The following is a 21,109-nucleotide window of genomic DNA, read 5'->3' as shown; positions in this document are numbered from 1 at the left end:
ATTATCGAAAATCATCAAAAATGTCAAAACTTAACTCCCTTAATCCACTAATTGGATGCCGGTTACATTTTTCATTGCACATCACCTTCAACATTCCATTCAAATTCCCAAACAACAACAACAAAACGGAAACCATGGCAACATTATTCGTTGTAACTCGTCAACACATGACTCGAGTCACTTTTGTTGTTGAATTCCCTTCGATGTAAAGTTATTTTTTGCCATTTTAATGTTAAAATTCACAAAAATGAGCCAAGACAACAACAATAGCTACAATTATTGTAACGGCAAGGCAAGTACTTCCGTTAACAAGGACTCGTCTTCAACGGTAGTGAGAAGTCCTCAAGCCCAAAACTTGAATTGGCTCCTTTATTGGATGTATTCTCGCGGAGATTACGCCAATTGCAAGATTTTGATTCAGAAACAGATCCGAGATAATTACGAGGAGGAGTATTTATTCCATATTCAGGTAAGAATTTCCCAATTTTAGACATTTTTGAGGGTTTTTCATGTAAAAATTTTGTTTCAGGGTCTCATTGATCGCGACGAAGGACGATTGGGTGATGCCTTAACGAGTTTCAAACGAGCTGTCGAACTTAATCCAAAAAGTTCGAATAATTCAAAGGAGCTGGCAAAGACTTATTATCAGATGCATCGGCATAAACAGGCGTTGGAAATGTTTTTTCAAGCGGAAAAACTCATGCAACGAGTCGATCATGAAATTTATTATTACATTGGGGATTTGTTGTATCGCAGTGCGCAACAGCAACAAGGCAAAATTCACAGTAAAGAGTACAAGGATTACTTTAAACAGGCAATTATGAACGGAAAACACAAAGAAAGTTATTTGAAATTAGCGGAAATTTATGCCAAAGAGAAGGATTATCCAAAGGCCATTGAGATGTATGAAAGTTGCTTACAGTAAGTCCCGGATTTTGTCTTAATTTTTGAAAGTAAATACAAGAAATTCGACTAAAAATTAAAAAAAAAAAATATTTTCTGAAAAAAAATAATTTTTTTAATATTTGGATCATTTTTCAACAAAATTTAATTAAAAAACGAATCAATTGAAGAGATATGAGACTTCAAATTTGGAGATTTGAAGGCATTTTTGAGATAAAGCTACGTTAAAAATCATTCAAAATGTAAATTTTTATCTAACATCTTAAAATGGCGCCTGTACATCCGAAACGCAAAATTTTGAAAAAGTCCAAAACAAAAGTTGTTTCTAATGCCAAAACCTACAATTTGAGCCGGAGAACCGTGATCTAGCTCAATTTTCAAAAATCGGTATGTGAGCCCTCATAATAAGAGGATTTTGACTTAAATTTTTTTCGCTAACATCTTTAAATTGCTCCTGTACATCGGAAACGCAAAATTTTGAAAAAGTCCAAAACAAAAGTTGTTTCTAACGCCAAAACCTTCATTTTGAGCCGGAGAACCGTGATCTAGCTTAATTTTCAAAAATCGGTATGTGAGCCCTCATAATAAGAGGATTTTGGCTGAAATTTTTTTCGCTAACATCTTTAAATGGCTCCTGTACATCGGAAACGCAAAATTTTGAAAAAGTCCAAAACAAAAGTTGTTTCTAATGCCAAAACCTACAATTTGAGCCGGAGAACCAAGATCTAGCTCAATTTTCAAAAATCGGTATGTGAGCCCTCATAATAAGAGGATTTTGGGTGAAATTTTTTTTTTGATCAATTTTATAACATCTTTAAATTGCTCCTGTACATCGGAAACGCAAAATTTTGAAAAAGTCCAAAACAAAAGTTGTTTCTAACGCCAAAACCTACAATTTGAGCCGGAGAACCGTGATCTAGCTTAATTTTCAAAAATCGGTATGTGAGCCCTCATAATAAGAGGATTTTGGCTGAAATTTTTTTTTCATTTTTTGCTAACATCTTTAAATGGCTCCTGTACATCGGAAACGCAAAATTTTGAAAAAGTCCAAAACAAAAGTTGTTTCTAACGCCAAAACCTTCATTTTGAGCCGGAGAACCGTGATCTAGCTCAATTTTCAAAAATCGGTATGTGAGCCCTCATAATAAGAGGATTTTGGCTGATTTTTTTTTTGATCAATTTTTAAACATCTTTAAATGGCTCCTGTACATCGGAAACGCAAAATTTTGAAAAAGTCCAAAACAAAAGTTGTTTCTAATGCCAAAACCTACAATTTGAGCCGGAGAACCGTGATCTAGCTCAATTTTCAAAAATCGGTATGTGAGCCCTCATAATAAGAGGATTTTGGGTGAAATTTTTTTTTGATCAATTTTTAAACATCTTTAAATGGCTCCTGTACATCGGAAACGCAAAATTTTGAAAAAGTCCAAAACAAAAGTTGTTTCTAACGCCAAAACCTACAATTTGAGCCGGAGAACCGTGATCTAGCTCAATTTTCAAAAATCGGTATGTGAGCCCTCATAATAAGAGGATTTTGGCTGATTTTTTTTTTTTGATCAATTTTTAAACATCTTTAAATGGCTCCTGTACATCGGAAACGCAAAATTTTGAAAAAGTCCAAAACAAAAGTTGTTTCTAATGCCAAAACCTTCATTTTGAGCCGGAGAACCGTGATCTAGCTTAATTTTCAAAAATCGGTATGTGAGCCCTCATAATAAGAGGATTTTGGGTGAAATTTTTTTTTGATCAATTTTTAAACATCTTTAAATGGCTCCTGTACATCGGAAACGCAAAATTTTGAAAAAGTCCAAAACAAAAGTTGTTTCTAACGCCAAAACCTTCAATTTGAGCCGGAGAACCGTGATCTAGCTCAATTTTCAAAAATCGGTATGTGAGCCCTCATAATAAGAGGATTTTGGGTGAAATTTTTTTTTGATCAATTTTTAAACATCTTTAAATGGCTCCTGTACATCGGAAACGCAAAATTTTGAAAAAGTCCAAAACAAAAGTTGTTTCTAACGCCAAAACATTTTGAGCCGGAGAACCGATCAAAATTTTGAAAAATTCCAAAAGAAAATTTTGTTGAAATTTTTTTTTGATCAATTTTTTTCGCTAACATCTTTAAATGGCTCCTGTACATCGGAAACGCAAAATTTTGAAAAAGTCCAAAACAAAAGTTGTTTCTAACGCCAAAACCTACAATTTGAGCCGAAGAACCGTGATCTAGCTCAATTTCAAAAATCGGTATGTGAGCCCTCATAATAAGAGGATTTTGGGTGAAATTTTTTTTTGATCAATTTTTAAACATCTTTAAATGGCTCCTGTACATCGGAAACGCAAAATTTTGAAAAAGTCCAAAACAAAAGTTGTTTCTAATGCCAAAACCTTCATTTTGAGCCGGAGAACCGTGATCTAAATTTTCAAAAATCGGTATGTGAGCCCTCATAATAAGAGGATTTTGGGTGAAATTTTTTTTTTCAAAAATCGGTATGTGAGCCCTCATAATAAGAGGATTTTGGCTGAAATTTTTTTCGCTAACATCTTTAAATGGCTCCTGTACATCGGAAACGCAAAATTTTGAAAAAGTCCAAAACAAAAGTTGTTTCTAACGCCAAAACCTTCATTTTGAGCCGGAGAACCGTGATCTAGCTTAATTTTCAAAAATCGGTATGTGAGCCCTCATAATAAGAGGATTTTGGGTGAAATTTTTTTTTGATCAATTTTTAAACATCTTTAAATGGCTCCTGTACATCGGAAACGCAAAATTTTGAAAAAGTCCAAAACAAAAGTTGTTTCTAACGCCAAAACCTACAATTTGAGCCGGAGAACCGTGATCTAGCTCAATTTTCAAAAATCGGTATGTGAGCCCTCATAATAAGAGGATTTTGGCTGAAATTTTTTTTGATCAATTTTTTTTGCTAAAGTTATGTCAAAAAATTCCTATATTTTATTTTTTTTTTATTTGAATGATTTTTGATGTAAAAACATACTTAAATCTTCAAATGTTGGTTAAAAACGTCTCAACTTGAATCCTCAACGGATCCAAATTTTTCAAAAATTTGACCAAAAAATAGTAAATATGAACAAATAACACAAAAACTTCAATTTATGACATTTAAAATCGAACCTTTCGTAATTTCATTAAAACTTATAAAATTTTTTCATTTATTTTTCCAGAGTATCTCACGATTCAATTGACATTTTAACGAAAATCGGCTTAATGTACTTGAAAATCGGCGAAAATCAACGCGCTTTTGAGAAATTACTCGACGTCACGCACTTGGATGACCAACACACGAACGCTCTAATGGCCCTCGGAGCGATTTTACAGTCAAAGCACGACATTGACGGTGCTCTTAACAAATATAAAAGGATCCCGAAAATTCACATGGAAGGCGGCGAGTTATGGAGCAACATTGCCATGTGTTTCTTTCGCAAACGAAAATTCGTAGCGGTAAGTAAAAAATTTCTTTTTGTGCTTTGTGGGTGTAAAGTGAGTTAAAATTTTTATTTTTTTTTTTTTATTAAATTTCGTAAATTTGGTTCTAAAGGGGGTCCCATAGTTGACGTTAAAATGGCAGTTTTTAGTTTTTCGGAATTTCGTCTTCCATCTTGGACAATTGCAAGTTGCGCTCCGTTTGCGTAATTGGTCCACTGGTGAATTCGCCGCGGAGCCGTTGACGCAAATCGATGCCACGAATGTCGGTCATCAGCGAATGTTGCTTGTTTTGCAAGTCCCGATCGATTTTGGCTGCGTGATCCTCAAGTGAGGTGTACGTGGATTTTGCTTGCGTAATTTTGTCGTTTATCATCTGGATGGTTTCCTTCAAACGAGCGACTTCGTCACATAATCCGCTATAAGGGTCGTCGCAGCAGAGCTCCATGCCCGAACGTTGCGCGCGATTTTCCAAACGCGTTTCCACCAACTTGAGAGCGTCGATTTTGTCGCGCCACGCCTTTTCGAGAGTGAGGATTTCCGCAAGGCATTTCTCCATTTCTTCGCGCATCTGAAAATTTGAGAGTTTGGAAAAGGAAAGACATGAAAAGAAAGAGAAAACGAACCTTGAGTTGTTGCCATTCGAGCTCGTTGCGAGCACGTTGAGTCTCGAAAATGCGTTTGCGGAGCGTGTGTTCGGTGCGTTCTTGTTGGGCGGTCAAAATGTTGCGAGCTTTTTCGCGGGAGACGAATAAGGATTCTCTCATAGCTGGAAAAAAAGTTGATTTTTCTTTAAAAAAAATTCTTGACTTGCTTAAAATTTCCTTTGGAAATAAAAAAGGACTCCTTATGTCATCTTATTTTTTTTAAGATAAATTTAAATTAAGAAATATCATGCGATTGTGCTTTTTATAATAATTTTATCATTTTTTTGTAAGAAAAAGTCTAAATTTATTTTGAACTTTTTGAAATACTTTTTCATACAAAATGACAAATATTCAATAAATTTTTTACCGATGATCAATATTTTCGTTGTTTTTAAAGTATCTTCATTGATAATTTCTTATTTAAAATTGATTTCAGAGCAATTCAACTAAAAAATTGAAAAATAATTTTTCACAAAAAAAAAATTTGAAAACATCAGTTCACTGATTTTTGAAAAAATATTTTTAGAGAAGGGAATTCTTTATAATATTTCATTTTTAATGCAAAAAGCTAAAAAAAATTAAAATTTTTATGAAAATTTCTTGTAAAATCATGAAAATATGCCAAAAAACGGCCATTTTTGATGAAATTTTTAACTTTTTTTTTTATTTTGCCCCATTGGATTTTCGACTTTTGAAATGGAGCATGGGACAAAAAGTTCAAAAAAAATTTGGAGCGGCCAAATTGTAAATTTTTCAAAAAACAATCTTAAATTTTGATACAGCTTTATTCGAAATTTTACCAAATAATTTTTGAATCAAACAAATTTGAGAAAATGAAAAACAGTAAACATTTGACAACGTTACAAACAAACGCACATAAGGACATCATCCTCGCTAGTTTGTTCATCGTCTATTTTGACAATCATCAAAACTTCGTAACTTGAAGAAAATTTCAATTCTTTTCCTTTAAAAGGCACTGAAAGCACGCAGTTTCTGCTGTTTACTGATCCAGGAAGCAAATTTCCCTCATACATGATGCGCCCAACGTACAAAATATTTCCATTCTCATCAAAACCTGCCTCAACTGACCTCGCTGGAAGACGTTTGTCCTCCAAAATCTTTCTCCAGCAAAAAAACTCGTGCTTTTCAAGTACCTTAAATTCCTCTATGGACCATTCTTTGCCGTCTAAAGCCACAGTTGCTTTGTTCTTCGCATAATTTACCGACACAACCAACAAATTATTATTTTTCAACCCTCTACCCAGAAAAATTTCGTTATTTTCGTTGTCAAACCCTGCCTGGAGAGCAATTTCAGCAATTTGGAGGCTATCTTTCACAGGAATCCATCGAATTTCCTTCAATAAAGTAAAGAAACTGACATTTCCTGCGCCTCTTTCAATAGAAATTTCCAAAAGATTCGCTTCAGAAGACGGATATTGGTGCGGGAACGAGCAAAAAAGGTTTCCGTTGACTTCCAGACGGTAGCCAGCGTAGCCCGTAACAATTCCAAGACGAAAACTATTCGGAATTGTATGTTTGACCAATTCTACATGATCCCATTGTTCGTTTTTGCCGCTTTTGCAAATCGCTCGATCCAAAAACAGCGATAAGCTTAGAAACACTCTTGAATTGTTTAAATCATCGTCGATGTTTTTCAATGATATCGCCAAGCATGAGTTTTCTTCCAAACTTATGGCGATTACGAGCTTGTCGGATGCTGAAAGGCCACCAAGAAGCACCAACTGCAACGGCAACTCGACATTTGTCGCTTCTATGACGGAAATTGACATTTTTCGGACGATCTAAAGCAAAAAGTTCACGAATATCGACCTTTTTTATTCACAAAAAACACACTCGAATGTGAATCCACGTGAAAAATGTCAATTTGCTTGTCAGTGGTGCTGCTGAGTGACAAGAGAAATATTCCGTTAGGTTACTTTTCAACCAAAATTATAGATTTTGATTAGATTTTTTACAATTTTTTAAACAAAATCGTTTGAAAAAAATTTTGGAGAAAAATTAGTTAAAGACAAACGCAAGAATCCGTGTCGAATAATTTTTTAAGTTCTTGAATAGGCTTTAAAATTTGTCAAAACAAGTAAAGAAAGCTTGTCTTCTTCAAATTATTGCAAACAAAACTTACCATAAGCATCTTCAAGCTCCTTTTCGGCAAGAGCCTTCAAGTATTTCGTGTATTCAAGCCATCCGGGATGAGTTGAAGAGCTAAAATTTGAAAAAAAAAACATAAAATTTGCTGAATTCAACGAGAAACAGACAAAAAAATTTATTTTGATTGAAAAAATTTAAATATTTTTAAATTTTTAAGATTTTTTATGGAATTTTTTTTAAATCTCTTTAAAAATTGTATTTTGATGAGAAAAGCTCTGAACTTTGATCATTTTACCCAAAAAAATGAAAATTTGGTTCGAACTTACTTCCTCGGAACTCTCGTTGGATCCGTTTTAAAAGTAATATTCGAGCAATGCTTGTCCAAAGCGAGTTGCGCCATGTCAATATCTTCCGCCTCTCGCTTATCGGTCAAATCCAAGTTCAATTTAAACTTTACTTCATCCAATTTATTCAGTTTTTCCCATGCAGCTTGACACTGATCCCTCAACATCCGCTGATTATTCTCAACCACCGCCAATTCCTTCTTCAGCTCCGTGTCGCCGTCGTCATACGTCAGCTCTGATCCCAAACGACAATCGCGCATCGTGAGACATTCCGAGACGACGTTCAATGGCGTGATCAATGCCTCTAATTCGCGTTCCGTGATCAACTTTTCCTCCTTCAAATCCTCAATTTCCTTGCAAATTCGATCGTAACACGTTTGAATCGTTTCGCGCCATCGATCGACTTCATGGATGCGATCCGAGAGTTTGGAATTGTTGTAGTACGTATCCCATGTCGATTGAATTCGTGTCTCGTTACGTAAAATTCGGGCAGTTTGACGGAGATTAAAAGCCTCATCACGACGCGTATCAGCGACATTACGAAGTTGTTGAACCCGTGAATGCCAATCCGTTAAGCCCAAGTGCTGCAAAGGCTTTTCCATGGTCACGACAGATTGAAAGTGGTTGGCCATGTTTTTTTACTGAAAAAGGGAAAAGTTGCGGAAAAACAGTTGATATGACGAAAGAACGAAGAAAACTGAAAGAATTTTGACAGAAACGGCTGAACGTTATTGATAAAACATTCCATAGCATTGCGAAATGTTGAAAGGAAAAGGCCTTGATGAGGCGAAAAATTTTGATATAAGCGCATTTTTTGTTTAAATAAATATTTTTTGATCATGAAAAATATTAAGGAAAAGGAAAAAGTAATTTTTTCTGAGATCCAAATTAATTTTTAATTTTTTTTTTTTTTCAATTTTCCGGTTTAATGATATTTTCTGGATCATTTCTGTTAATTTTTGATCGATTATTTAAAACAAAAATTTTATTATTTTTTTTTCAACTTAATTTTTATTAAATTTTAAATCAAATAAATAAAAAAAATAAATTAAAATTAAATAAATTAATTAATTAAATTAAATTAAATTAATTAATTAAATTAAATTAATTAAAATTTAATTTTTTTTTTAAATATTTAATTAATAAAATTTTAAATAAATTAATTAAAAAATTATTAAATTTTTTAAATTTAATTTTAAGCCTAAAATTAATTAATTTTTGTTCGTGTTTCTTTGATTCTATGTGATTTTGTAAAAAAAAAAATACTTATTTTTTTATCTGTAAATTTGGAAGCTTCTTCCATTTTAATCAAAGAAAATTCGATTTTTTTTACATTTTTGAAACGGACAGACCAAATTTCGCATAAAATTCCGAAAAAACGCAGAAAATTCTTCAAACGTTAAATAACTGAACACTCGTTCGTTGTTTGGGCGTCGCAATGGAAACGCCAGTTGTGCTAAAATATTCTAACCATGACCTAACTAACTTTCAATTCTTCCCCAAAATATTTTCATTTTTCATCATTTTGCAGGCGATCGCATGCTTAAAGAAGTCCGTATGGGTAGCTCCCCTCAATTTCAACATTTTATACAACTTGGGACTCGTTTTGCTCACCGCCCATCAATATGCCAGTGCCTTTCAAGTGTTTGCTGCGGGCGTCAATCTTCGTCCTGACAATGCCGAGTGTTACATGTTACTCGGAGGTAATTTTCTTTTCTTATTTTTGATTAGAAAAATTTTAAATTTAATTTTTCTTTGTTCTAGTTTGCCTTACTCGATTGAACGACAAGCAAAATGCTTATGTTGCCTTTGAAAAGTCTGTTACGCTACCGGATGCCTTGAAAAATCCCCTGATTTACTTGAATTTTGCGGTTTTTTGTTACCAGAATGACAGGCCGGCACAAGCCTTGCAGTTTTTGAACAATTTCTTGGAGATGGCACAAAATATGGATGTCAATAGAGAAGTAAAATTAAATTTTTTTGACGAAAAATTGGCTTGTAAATGATTTTTTTCTGTTTTAGCATGCTCAACTTGGTCAAAAATTACATGCAGCCTTAGCTGGTACCGTTATTAATGTTGATGTTGAAGCACAAAAGCATCCGAAGTTGGGTGCGATTCCTTCAGGAAGCATCGAAGCTCAGCCTGGATCGAGAGGAGAGTCCAGTACTGCTACCAGAGACAATAATGACGACGATGATGATGAATATTTTGCCTAAATAAATGAAAATTACCTTGAAAAATTGATTTTTTAGGATCAAAAACGATCGTTTCCGAAAAAAAAAATAAATTTTAGAGTAAATTCGGCAATTTGAGGACATTTTCCCCCAAAAAATTTAAATTTTTAATGAAAATTTTTAGAATTTGGAGCTAAAAAAATTTTTTTGTTCTTGGTGCCCCTCCAAAAATTTTTTGGTTAACTACGCCTTTGGTCCCATGTCACATTTTTAAAGTTGTCAGCGTCTCTCGTTCGTGAAATTCCACGAATTTTCCTTATTTTCCTGTATTTTAAGTGATTTTTTAGACAAAAATGCCTACAGATAATCCACAAATTGACAATGCTCGTGCTGGGCATCGAGATGACATGAAAATTATCGAGAAATTCACGGGTTTGTGCTTAAATAACAGTCCCTTGAAACATGGTGAGGTTATGCGATTGGAGTAAGTTGCATTTTTCATTGTTTTTTTCTCAAAATTATTCAATTTTTCCCTTAAAAACAGCAAAATGGATCCAACCCAGTTCCTGCGAATGGAATTTAAGTCATTTGGACAACAATCGGACTTTACACATCAAGCTTTCAACTTTTGCATGAAGATGAATGGGGAAGTGAATGACCAGGCATTGGCTCTCAGCAAGAAATTGATGCATCCGGTGAAGAAAAAGAAGACTTGGCATCCAAACGAACGACCAGGATACGGAAACGGCGACGATCCCGAGTATTTTCCGGAACCGTTGCGTCACGTCAAGCCACTTAGCATGAATTGGTCTCGTGAATTGGATAAATTTAACACAACTTTTGCTCCATTGGATGATTTTGAAGCTGAAATGCGTGGGGATCCCAATGTTTCGGCAGAAAATTCCATAACTCTCAATGAAGAAGCTGGTCCTGTGAGCTCTTTTATGCCGGATTCGATGGCGCCCAATGATTTTATGACTGAAAATTTTATTTTTGACGACTTTGGTGGTAAAAATTTGATACTTGATGACTTTGGAGGCAACAATTTGACACCTCGCGAAGTCGAACGTCAATTTTTGGAGCTTCTTCCGTCCGATCTTCGACAAAATATGACCGCTACCTTTCCGGAGAACCAACAAATATTGGAAAATAACTTTACAGCTTTTGATTTAGAGGTTCCTCAGCTCCGAATTTCGCCACAACGAGCGAATGCCATGCCTCGTACAACAAATTTCTCGATTGTGAGTGACGAAAATGTCTCGCTTTTGATGGATCAGCAACAATCAAGGGTAAAACGCCTTTCAAAGAGTCCGCGACAACCTTTTATTTCGGTAAATGACACAAATGAAGTCCCGGAACTACTTCGACCGGTCACAATTCAAGTTCCAGATCAAATTCCGTTGATGACTGAAACGTTGAACGAGGTACAGCCACAAGTCGTGCCCAACGTTGACACAATTCTCGAAGTTAAACCAACTGAGGAGACCAGAAATGAGCCGCCACCCCAACTTTTGTTGCCAAATTTGACGGATGTCAGTGAAACGGAGCCCGTTTTGCGTCAACGTCGTGTTCGAAACGTTCCAACGACACTTGCAGGACATGATGTTCCCAAATTTGGTCGATTTGTTAAGCATCGATATCATGACTTGCGTTTATTTGATCCCAATGAGGACGAGGATGACGATGAAATGCTTGATATTTCGTTCGAAATGGGTCTGAGTGACACAGAGAAACTTTTTGCAGCGATGCACATCACTGAAAAAGCTCAAAACACGGATTTGCTAAATCATTTCGCTCAAGAAGCATCAAATTCTACCTCAAACCCATCAATTATCATCGATAAACCGACAATTCTTCGTCCTTCCACGTGTTTGATCAAAGAAGCAAGTCCCCGTCGAACTTCGACCATTCGCGATCAAGTCAAAAACTCGTCTTTGCCATTAATTTCAACGCTCGATCACGTTTTGAACGAGCAACAACAACATCTCGACTCGGCAGTCATCAACACGCAACACGTAAACATCAATTTAACGGATCTGCAACGCAAAATTAACAAAACTGCAGACGAAACTCCGGAAATTCCCGTCATACCCATCGTTGAGACTCCCGCAATGCGACCAATTCAGCAAATTCAGGACGAACAATTCGAAATTCAGCATAAACCGATGCTCCAAAGTTTGGTTCGTGAACAAGAAACGCGTAATGAGGATCAATTTGAGTACACAGATAACGAAAAACATTTGATTAAAATGTTTGCAAAGATTTTGACGATCAGTAGTTTGATGAAAAGATCGGAAATAGGAATTTCTGATGTCATAAGTATCCCAAATCAAGGGGATTTTGTAACTCTCTTGAGTAAGTTTTGGTGAATTTCGATAAATTTTTGATTTTTTAAAGAAATTTTTTTTACAGAAATCTCTTGGGAGACACCAAAAGTGATTGAAATTGTTAAAGATGCCCGTACTTGTAAGGCGATTCGTGTCAAATTAATCGGTTATGAAGCAGTTTTTGCAGTCTAAGATTTTTTAAGTGAATTTTTAATGTACATTGACACTTTGAATGTATTGTAAGATGAAACGTATTGATTTTTTTGTAATTGAAGTCTATTGAAAATAAAGTGCTTTAAGGTTTTGTAAAAAAAAACTGTTTTAAAAAAAAATCCAGAAATTTCTAAAAAATTTTTAAAAAATGTCTCAATGAAAAGCAAATAATTTTTAAAAATTAAAAAAATTCAGGAAAAAATTACTAAATTTTTTTTTTTAAATGTCTTGATAAAAAGCAAATAATTTTAAAAAAAAAATGTTTGAAAATATAAACAAAATATATATTTTTTTATATTTTGATTTTTTTTTATTTTGGATTTTTTTGGATTTAAAATTCTCAAAAAGTGACAATTTTGAAGTATTATGGTTTTAACCTAAGTTTTTAATTTAAAAAGTTTTTATATTTAAAAAAGAAAAATTAAAAAATTTTAAGTCAAATTTAAAATTTTGATGAATTTTAAAAAATATTTTTATCAAACAAATTTTAAAAGTAATGTATTATATTAGAAAATTTCAACTTAAAATATTAATAATAAATAAATATTTTTTTTTTCACTTTTAGGCCATTAAATTTATTTATTTCAAAACAAATTTTTGAGTTTTTAAAAAAAATTAATTTTTATTAAATTAAGACATTAAAATAATTTTTACTTTTATTATTTTAAGTTTTTAAGTCAAAACTTTAATAAAATTCCACAAAATAAAAATTTAAGAAAAAATAAAAAATCTTTTCATCAAATTTTCGATAGATAATGCATTTTAAAGCAAGTTAAGTTCATATCTAATATAATTTTAATTTTTACTGGACATCATTATCGTTTTTTAATCAAAAAGTACCAAAAAATGTCAAAATTTTTCCTTATTTTTTTATTATTTTTATTTTTCCCCCTGAATTTTTTCGGCAAAATCGGAGGGGGGTGACATAAAATGAAATAACTAAATTTAATGGCCTTCTTGACAATTAGGTAATAAAAAAAATTAGATAAAAATTAATAAAAAAAAGTCAAAATTAAAAAAAAATTAAAATATTTTTTTATTTAAAAATTTTTAATTTATTTTATATTTTATTTTTATTTTTTTTTTTTTTGAAAAAATAAAAAAATAGGAAATTTTCAAATCACAGGGAATTTTTTTTATTAAAAATGCATTTTTTTATATTTCAAATGTTGTATTTATTTTTATTTATTTTTTTTTCAAATATTCATTTTTTTTTTGAATCCTTTAATAATTATTTTCATTCATTGCGTCAACGGCATCCTGTTTTTTTTATGTGGCTTTCTTGTAGAAAAATGACTCGAATCCAAATTGCATCTTCTCGATTGTTTTTTTTTAATTTGTTTTGTGTTATTTTTTATTCAAAGTGTTTTTTTGGTGATAAAAACTGTTTAAATGTTTGTTTTTTTTTTTATTTTATTTAGTTTTTAGCATTTGTTCATATTTATTTTTATTAAAAATAAAAAGTCTTTTTTTTTAAATGGAGAAAGGGAATTTTTTTTTTTTTTTTTGACAAATAATACTCTCATCTCCAATTTTTTTTGTGTGTTTTTGTTAAAATAATTTTAAATTTACATTAATTTTGATTAACTTTTTAAGTGTCTTCAAAAAAAAATTTTTTTTTCACATTCAATTCGTTTTGTTTTTTTTAAGTAAATAATTTTCGTTAATTAATACAAAAAAGCGAAAGGACGAAAAATTTTGGGGGATTAAAAATATTGTTATGTACTTTATAGAGATTGAGAAGAAGAGAAAAGGTGTGAGATTGAGAGTAATTTCCTATAATTTTATGTTTAATTTTTTTTATTTTATGTTTCTTCCTTTTTGCGTTAATTTCTAAAGGTTTATAAATACAATGTGTGTGTATTTTGTGTTTTTTTTATTTTTCGGTTCATATCAATCAACTTTTAAGTGTAATTAATGTTTTTTTTTTTAACTCGTAACTCTATATAAAGACATTGGTGATTATTATTACATGTTTCTGTTCTGTCATAAAAATTATTATATTTATTATTATACCTTAAATGTTAATGCGCGCAGATGATACTCTCAAAAATGTTACGACGAGGGACAAGGAAAAATTCTACACTTCTCAATTTTCTTATCAATGCTACTAAGTTTCATTTCTTATTTTTTTGTGTTAAGTTTTATGTTTTTTTTTAGTGATAATAATAGTAATTAATAATGTTGATTATAAATTGTATGGATCTGGTGACGACGACGACGACAAATATTTTTAGGGATACACTATAAATATTTTTTTTTCATTAACTTTTATTTTGAATGAGTAATGATTTCGTGTTTCTTAGATGAGTTGCGGCGTGTGTGGTGTGTATATGTGTAATTTTAATGTGAATGTGTAAAAGATTAAAAAGGACAAAAAACACGTTAAGACATCGGTGTCTGGAATGAAAAAGAAAAGAAGAAAAAATGGTGATGATTAGTTTATTTGTTGAATTTTTATTAATTTTATGTAATGAGCATGCAGTTAAAAATTAAAAAATATTCAAAAATAATTTAAAATAAAAAGAAAATGAAGCCGTAAAGTAAAAAAATGTCTTTTCGTCAAAGTTTTGGTCTATTCAGCGAATTCAGCAAAAATTGAAAAGGGAAATAGAAAGTTTTAAAATAAAACAAAATAAATTTGGGGATATTTAAAGAAATTTATTGAATAAAATTCAAAAGAAAAATTGATTCAATCAGACAAATGCCTCGGTGGTCATCTTTTTATTTGCCGGCTTTCGCAATTCAAAAATAGAATATACAAAAAAATGGCAATCAGAAAATGTAAATTGTCATCATTTTGAATCAATTTTTCTCAGAATTTTTGATTTTAGGTTGAGGTATGAGGGAGTTCAACAGAAAATTCTAATTCAGCAAACAAAATTTCCTATTCAGCAAAAAAATTTCAATTCAGCAAAAAAAATTTTTCTATTCAGCAAAAAAAAATCCAATTCAGCAGTGTCGAAATTGAATTTTTTAATTGAGATCAAGAATATAGATAAAATAAACAAAAAAAAAATCATTATTGAAAAAGTAAAAAACTTTAAACAGACAATTCTTTCTTATTCAGCAGGGTTCGGAAATAAACAAAATTAATTCAGCAGAGTAAAAATGAGAATTTTTCAAGGTTCAAAAATGAAACTAAGTCATTTCGGAAATTTATAAGGAATTTTATTTAAAAAAAAAAGATTCAATCAGACAAATGCCTCGGTGGTCATCTTGTTACTTGCCGGCTTTCGCAATTCAAAAATAGAATATACAAAAAAATGGCAATCAGAAAATGTAAATTGTCATCACTTTGAATCATTTTTCAAAAAAATATGAAATTTTAGACTTTGAAATAAAATATTTTGAAATTCAGCGAATTTCATTTTCAATTCAGCGAATTTTATTTCCAATTCAGCAACGCCTAATCTCAATTTTTAATAGTTTTTTGACAAAAAAGGTCAATTAAGCGGTCCAGAATAAACATAATTACAACAATTAAGAAATTTAAAGTCAAAGAACGAAAGCATAGGAGAATAGAACCAAAACTTTATAGTCAGCAGCGTCCGAATTTAAAATAAAACTAATTCAGCAACATAAATTATTACGAAAAAATCAAGAAGGTAGAGAGAAAAGTTATTAAGATAATCCAAAAAAGTTACTTACTTGCAGCTAATTTTGGTTTATCAATGTTTTTGTGTGTTTAATGTTTACGAAAAGCATGTTTGCATAACTTTTGTTTTGTTTTTTTTTTCTGAAATACATTCATTGTTACTTTTTGTTTTATTTTTTAATACAGTACATTTTTTTGTTTTTGTTTTACTTCATAAATTAATTTTGAGCAGTCCAATAGGATGGAGAATAGCCTTGTTTAGTGGCACTCTTTCCCTGACTGTTTGATTGTTGTCTCTGACCAGTGCTTGAAGAGTCCTGCAAAACATACGGAAAAAATATTAGAAAAAATTTCAAAATATTTTTTTTAGAAGCGGGTTAACCAATTTCTTCGTTATTTACAGAAAAGTGATTTATTAGCGAATTACCAAGTTTTTTTTTTTTTGTTAATTTTTAAACTTTTTTTAATGGAACGACTTTAAAATGGACGATACTTTTACAATCCAAACACTTAGATGAAAGATGAGATTTCTTTTTTTTTTATTTTTTGTAGAAAGAAAGTTGAAGTGAGTTATGAAAAAATTCACTTGAGGCTCAACATGCGGATGCGACATGAAGGCTTTATTTACAACTTTTTCACAATGAAAGAAAAAATTTAAAAAAATAACACAAGCAAGCTAAAATAAAATAGTAGATGATTTATGATGAAAACACCACACACACAAAAAAGTACACAAGTAAGCGGGCGATTTTTTTATTTTTTAAATTTTTTTTTAGAGAGTTAGTCGAGAAACTTTAGCAGTAAATGTTACGGGTAAAAATTTAATAATTTTGAAATCCCAAGGAAAGTGTTGCAATGATTTTTTTGTTATTTTTTTTTTGATCTTTGGCTTGAATTCACTTACCCATTGCATTAAAGTATTCGCGGAGTAGATATCATTGCTGTTGTAATAAACACGCCCAAGCCCGTCCATCTGTGTAATTTTGGGGTTTTTATTCAATTTCTTTTGAATTTTGATTTTTTTTTTGGTTTGTGGAGTAGTAGAGTAGTAGTAAGAAATGAATTTTTTGTTTTTTTTTTTTTTTTTGGGAAAGATGATGAAAGACGACTGACTGGCGCGGCGTGTCAAATGATCAAATGCCAAAAAAGGGCGACGGTGGGTTTGGATTCACAAAAAAAATTCTGTTGTGTAAAATTTGTCTGATCTTTATTTTCTTTCAATTGGGCGTAAAAAATGATTTTTAACAAAAAAGAGCACAAAATGAGACTTTAAATCAAAAAAATAAAAAAAAAATAATAAGTGACTATAGGACTCATTTAAGTGTGCTTAAGGGGTGCTTGGATTGTGAAAGTATTTTAAATATTTTTATTTTTTTTTTTCAAAAAATACTTGTGTGTCGAATTTAAATATAATAATTATTTATAACTACAAACATCTATGAACTACAAAATAATTCTCAGACAAGAGAGTTTAAAATTTTTAATTTTTTTATTTTCTTTTTCAGAATTTCAGAAGAAGAAGAATAAGTAGGAGGTTGATAATTCGCTTGGCATTTGTATTTTTTTAAGTTTAGGAAAAGAAATAATCCTAGAAAACAAAAAAAAAAGAGAAGATGTACGAGATGAGTTTCAATGATTTGACGATGGGCAATGACGGGTTTAAAGAGACAAGGGTGGAAAAGGGGTAATTTTGACATTTTTTTCCGAATTTCAGATTTTTCTTGATGAAATGATTGAAATTTAACTAAAAATTTGGAGTTTTTGGACTCACCTGATGTGGTTGATGCATGTTCATGTTATGATGAGGTGCGGCAATTGTTGGTATATACAAATGCTGAGACCCATAAGCTTGAGCTGATGCAGCCTAAAATATTTTAAAAATATTAAAATAATTTTTTAATGAATTTTAAAAGAATTTCTTACATTGACGTTGTTCAAAGCAGTCTGTGATCCAACCAAATTGAAGGGTGGCGGAGTACCAGAATGGAACGATTGTTTTTCGTAAGACTGTTGAGTAAAAAAAAAAAAAGTTAAAGTTGTGCAAAACGCAATAAAAAGTGACTCACATTAACCTTGTTCAATGCTGCATGACTCTTGCCGTACATCGACGACGTAATGTCAGATCCGGTGCCACCAGTTTGTGGATTCGATACTGTTTGGCCTTTCGACTGTTGTCCTACGCCGCTACTGGCATACGGTGTCTTGTTGTAATCCTGCGTCGTTTGGTTTAGCGTGTCGTAACTCGTGGAGCCGTAACCGCTGTTGTACGAGGGCTTTGGAAATTGACCGCCGGAAGTAGCGTTTGGAGTTGCAACTTGTTGCTGTAAGTAAATAAAATTTAAAAATCATTAGAAATGAAATGGATTTTGTTAAGGGAGTTTTGAATTAAATCGAGCAATTTTGTGTGAAAATATTTTTTCTCATAAAATGACATAAATCATTTTGAAAAAAAAATTTTTGAGGTTAAAATAAATTTAAAAATGTTTAAAATGAAAATTTAAAATTTGGAATATTAATTTAATTTAATTTTTAAATAAAATTAATTTAATTTAATTTGTAAATAAAATTTAATAATAAAAATTATTAAAAATTAAAAAAAAAATTAAATTAAAAAAAATACAGATCGTTTGTTATATAAAATGTTTAAAAGAAAAGTTATTTTTTAAAAAATTAATTAAAAAAAGTTAAAATTTAATTTTTTTGTGTAGAAATTAGAAAAAATAACTGGAAAAATTACAAGAGAATTTTTAAAATTTGAGAGAAAAAGTCAAAAACGAGATTTTTGATTAGAATTTTAACTTTTTTGGGCAAAAGTAGCCTGATGGATCTCCAACTTTTTAAAAGATAAAGAGTTTGGCTTCATTTTTGAAAAAAATTTTGCCCTAAAAGATAAATTTTTATGATATTTCCAAATGAAATTTTTTTTTTTAATTTTGAAAATAATTTTTAATTTTAATTTTTGTGATATCATTTAACATTAATACCTTTTTAACATTTTTAAAAAATTTAAAATTTTAAAATAATTTTTTTTTAAATATTTTTTAAAAATATTTTAAAAATTTTTTTTTAATTTTTAACATTAAAATATATGAAAAAATTTTTTTTAAATTTTCAATATAAAAGTTTTAAGTAAAAAGGAAATAATTTTAAAATTTTCACCCTTTTTGACTTTTTTAAAAAAATATTTTAAAGCGAATTTTGGATTTTTAATAATTATAATAATATTTTAACATGGATGAAAACGAGATGAAAAATATTGATTTTTAAATTTTTTACTTTAAAAATTCTGAGTGAAATTTTAAATTAGCTAACTTTGAACTTAAAAACATCAGAAATATTAATAAATGATCAAAACTTGCTTTGAATGAAAAAATATTTCAGAAAAAAAATTTTAAATATCGTGGTTTTAACTTTAGAATTTTATGTTTTTTTTTGTGAAAATTAAATAAAAAAATATATAGTTCAATCAGACAAATGCCTCGGTGGTCATCTTGTTACTTGCCGGCTTTTGCAATTCAAGAATAGAACATACAAAAAATGGCAATCAGTTAATGTAAAATTGTCATCATTTTGAACTTTTTCATTTTTTTAAAAGTATTTTTCAACTTACATATATTGGTGTACTGAACTGATATCCACCGGGCATCATTGCATTATTTCCCGGATAATAATAGGCAAATGGTACCATATGCCCTCCAGATCCGGATTGTTGCGACATTGTGCTAGGAACATTGCTGACGGGACTCGAATTGTTGTCGGTGCGTGCAAATCGCGCATCTGACATTGTCGAGTATGCCATGGAACTCAAGTTGGCATCTCGTACACCAGCAGCTCCGGCGCCCGTGAGACTCGTTGGTGCCTGAATGAAGTTCTCGTAGTAGCCTGGCATGTGGGAGACACGTTGTTGCATCAACTGCATATCCTCGTACGAATAAACTTGCGGCTGGTAGTAAGGCATGCCCGGCGTTTGGATGTACTGACCGACCATTGGAATATTCGGCACCACCGTTGTGCCACTCTTTGCCGTCGAATTTGTCACTTTTGTGTTGGACAGACCCAAGCTGGGCGAACTCATGTTGCTTGTCGACACGGAACTCGTCACGGTTGAACTTGACACACTTGTGCTTGAAGTACTGCAAAAAATTCAAAAAAAAAAAATTAAAATTTTGCCGAAAAAAAATTACGAAAATTCTAAACTACAAGGTTAGAGTGATGATACAAGAAACATGAAAAGCATGAATGAAAAATGATTTTGTTTAGACGTTTACCTATCGAATGGCGTAGAAACTGTCGTATCTTTTAACTTAGAGCTAAAGTTGTTATATTGACCAGTAGTGTTTGAAGTGTTTGTGCTCGATGAAAACCTAATTTTAGCATGAGATAGTGTTAATTATGTACAAAATTAAAAAAAAAATGTTAAAAAATGAGTTTGATGAGAGGAAAAGGATGACATGCAAGCGGATTTCTCAATAAAATCCACAAAAATTTAAAGAAAAATGATTCAATCAGACAAATGCCTCGGTGGTCATCTTTTTATTTGCCGGCTTTCGCAATTCAAAAATAGAATATACGAAAAATGGCAATCAGTTAATGTAGTTTGTCATCATTTTGAAACATTTTTCAATAAAATTTTGGAATTCTTAGAGTTTTTTAATTACATTTAGGTCGCTCTTAATGAAACTTTTTAATTAGAATTTAGGCCGCTCCAAATTTTTTTTGAACTTTTTGTCCCATGCCCCATTTTAAAAGTCGAAAATCCAATGGGGCAAAATAAAAAAAAAAGTTAAAAATTTCATCAAAATTAACCGTTTTTTGGTCTTTTTTCATATTTTTTCAAGAAATTTTACAAAATTTTTTAAAAAATTTTCAATTTTTAAAAATTTTTGTATTGAAAATCGTATTCTAACATGAATTTTCTTCGTTAAAATTTTTTTCAAAAAAATTATTTTTAAAAATTTTTTGACCGTTTTTTTTAAGAAATTTTTTTGTTTAAATTTTTAACTTGAAATACTCTGAGACAAATTTTAAATTATCAAATCTCAATGTAGATACCATAAAATCAACTAAAATATTGATTTATCACAAAAAACTGTTAAAATTTTGGCATTTTATATGAAATAGTATTTCAAAAATTTTTTTTTTTACTTTGCCCCCCCCCATTTTGAAAAAACGTTTTTGGGACAAAAAGTTCGAAATAAATTTGGAGCGGCCTTAAAAAAAAAATTAATTTTAATTTAATTTTAATTAAAAAATAATTTGAAATTTTGTAAAAATTAATTTTAAAATATTTTCTAACATTTGAAATTAATTTAAAATATTTTTTTATTAAATTTTATTTATAATTATTATTAATTATA

The 21,109-nt window shown here is 30.7% G+C and overlaps 4 protein-coding genes and 4 non-coding genes across 15 annotated transcripts in view; 2 read left to right on the top strand and 6 right to left on the bottom strand.

The window, feature by feature from the left end:
• The window catches only part of LOC134829632 (protein lingerer), a 68,516-nt gene that overhangs the window by 43,337 nt on the left and 4,070 nt on the right, over window positions 1–21,109 (bottom strand). For 2 of the 8 annotated variants that reach the window (XM_063842813.1, XM_063842815.1), the window contains exons 5-11: window positions 20,021–20,116; window positions 19,363–19,885; window positions 17,819–18,073; window positions 17,676–17,759; window positions 17,524–17,616; window positions 16,657–16,725; window positions 15,901–16,069 (exon numbers count right to left, since the gene is read on the bottom strand). In XM_063842813.1, the coding sequence (XP_063698883.1) occupies window positions 15,971–16,069; window positions 16,657–16,725; window positions 17,524–17,616; window positions 17,676–17,759; window positions 17,819–18,073; window positions 19,363–19,885; window positions 20,021–20,116 (1,219 nt within the window). In that variant the 3' untranslated portion in view covers window positions 15,901–15,970. Of the gene's footprint in view, window positions 1–15,900; window positions 16,070–16,656; window positions 16,726–16,805; window positions 17,341–17,523; window positions 17,617–17,675; window positions 17,760–17,818; window positions 18,074–19,362; window positions 19,886–20,020; window positions 20,117–21,109 lie in introns of those variants that run through there. The other 6 variants (XM_063842814.1, XM_063842816.1, XM_063842817.1 and 3 more) reach the window with 6 other exon arrangements.
• LOC134828869 (Bardet-Biedl syndrome 4 protein homolog) lies at window positions 248–9,656 on the top strand. Its single transcript, XM_063841856.1, has 6 exons — window positions 248–469; window positions 530–921; window positions 4,081–4,357; window positions 8,971–9,142; window positions 9,204–9,403; window positions 9,462–9,656. The coding sequence occupies exons 1-6, from the start codon at window positions 248–250 to the stop codon at window positions 9,654–9,656; spliced, it is 1,458 nt and encodes a 485-aa protein (XP_063697926.1).
• Window positions 4,488–8,071, bottom strand: LOC134832001 (tektin-2). The gene is made up of 4 exons (XM_063845859.1): window positions 7,422–8,071; window positions 7,130–7,209; window positions 4,966–5,108; window positions 4,488–4,910 (listed from the first exon to the last, which is right to left on the bottom strand). The coding sequence occupies exons 1-4, from the start codon at window positions 8,069–8,071 to the stop codon at window positions 4,488–4,490; spliced, it is 1,296 nt and encodes a 431-aa protein (XP_063701929.1).
• On the top strand, window positions 9,925–12,227 carry LOC134831522 (uncharacterized). Its single transcript, XM_063845264.1, has 3 exons — window positions 9,925–10,098; window positions 10,159–11,969; window positions 12,027–12,227. The coding sequence occupies exons 1-3, from the start codon at window positions 9,968–9,970 to the stop codon at window positions 12,131–12,133; spliced, it is 2,049 nt and encodes a 682-aa protein (XP_063701334.1). The 5' UTR covers window positions 9,925–9,967; the 3' UTR covers window positions 12,134–12,227.
• LOC134832940 (small nucleolar RNA Me28S-Am2589) lies at window positions 14,844–14,959 on the bottom strand. The gene has a single exon (XR_010162098.1). It is a non-coding gene; the product is annotated as a small nucleolar RNA Me28S-Am2589 (small nucleolar RNA).
• LOC134832942 (small nucleolar RNA Me28S-Am2589) lies at window positions 15,342–15,457 on the bottom strand. The gene has a single exon (XR_010162100.1). It is a non-coding gene; the product is annotated as a small nucleolar RNA Me28S-Am2589 (small nucleolar RNA).
• Window positions 19,212–19,327, bottom strand: LOC134832941 (small nucleolar RNA Me28S-Am2589). The gene has a single exon (XR_010162099.1). It is a non-coding gene; the product is annotated as a small nucleolar RNA Me28S-Am2589 (small nucleolar RNA).
• Window positions 20,251–20,365, bottom strand: LOC134832939 (small nucleolar RNA Me28S-Am2589). The gene has a single exon (XR_010162097.1). It is a non-coding gene; the product is annotated as a small nucleolar RNA Me28S-Am2589 (small nucleolar RNA).

The sequence above is a fragment of the Culicoides brevitarsis genome, chromosome 2 (assembly GCF_036172545.1).
Source record: "Culicoides brevitarsis isolate CSIRO-B50_1 chromosome 2, AGI_CSIRO_Cbre_v1, whole genome shotgun sequence".
NCBI classification, from domain to species: Eukaryota; Metazoa; Arthropoda; class Insecta; order Diptera; family Ceratopogonidae; genus Culicoides; species Culicoides brevitarsis.
The sequence above is the reverse complement of the archived record's forward strand: the minus strand, read 5'-3'. Positions and strand labels throughout refer to the sequence as shown.

Excerpts from the sequence above, each read along its gene's own strand:
- LOC134828869 (XM_063841856.1), top strand. The coding sequence starts at position 248 with ATGAGCCAAGACAACAACAATAGCTACAATTATTGTAACGGCAAGGCA. Across the intron at positions 4,358-8,970 it reads GCAAACGAAAATTCGTAGCG|GCGATCGCATGCTTAAAGAA; the intron begins GTAAGTAAAAAA and ends ATCATTTTGCAG. Across the intron at positions 9,404-9,461 it reads ATATGGATGTCAATAGAGAA|CATGCTCAACTTGGTCAAAA; the intron begins GTAAAATTAAAT and ends TTTCTGTTTTAG.
- LOC134832001 (XM_063845859.1), bottom strand. The coding sequence starts at position 8,071 with ATGGCCAACCACTTTCAATCTGTCGTGACCATGGAAAAGCCTTTGCAG. Across the intron at positions 7,210-7,421 it reads CCAACGAGAGTTCCGAGGAA|CTCTTCAACTCATCCCGGAT; the intron begins GTAAGTTCGAAC and ends TTCAAATTTTAG. Across the intron at positions 4,911-4,965 it reads TCGAATGGCAACAACTCAAG|ATGCGCGAAGAAATGGAGAA; the intron begins GTTCGTTTTCTC and ends TCAAATTTTCAG.
- LOC134831522 (XM_063845264.1), top strand. The coding sequence starts at position 9,968 with ATGCCTACAGATAATCCACAAATTGACAATGCTCGTGCTGGGCATCGA. Across the intron at positions 10,099-10,158 it reads GGTGAGGTTATGCGATTGGA|CAAAATGGATCCAACCCAGT; the intron begins GTAAGTTGCATT and ends CCTTAAAAACAG. Across the intron at positions 11,970-12,026 it reads GGATTTTGTAACTCTCTTGA|AAATCTCTTGGGAGACACCA; the intron begins GTAAGTTTTGGT and ends TTTTTTTTACAG.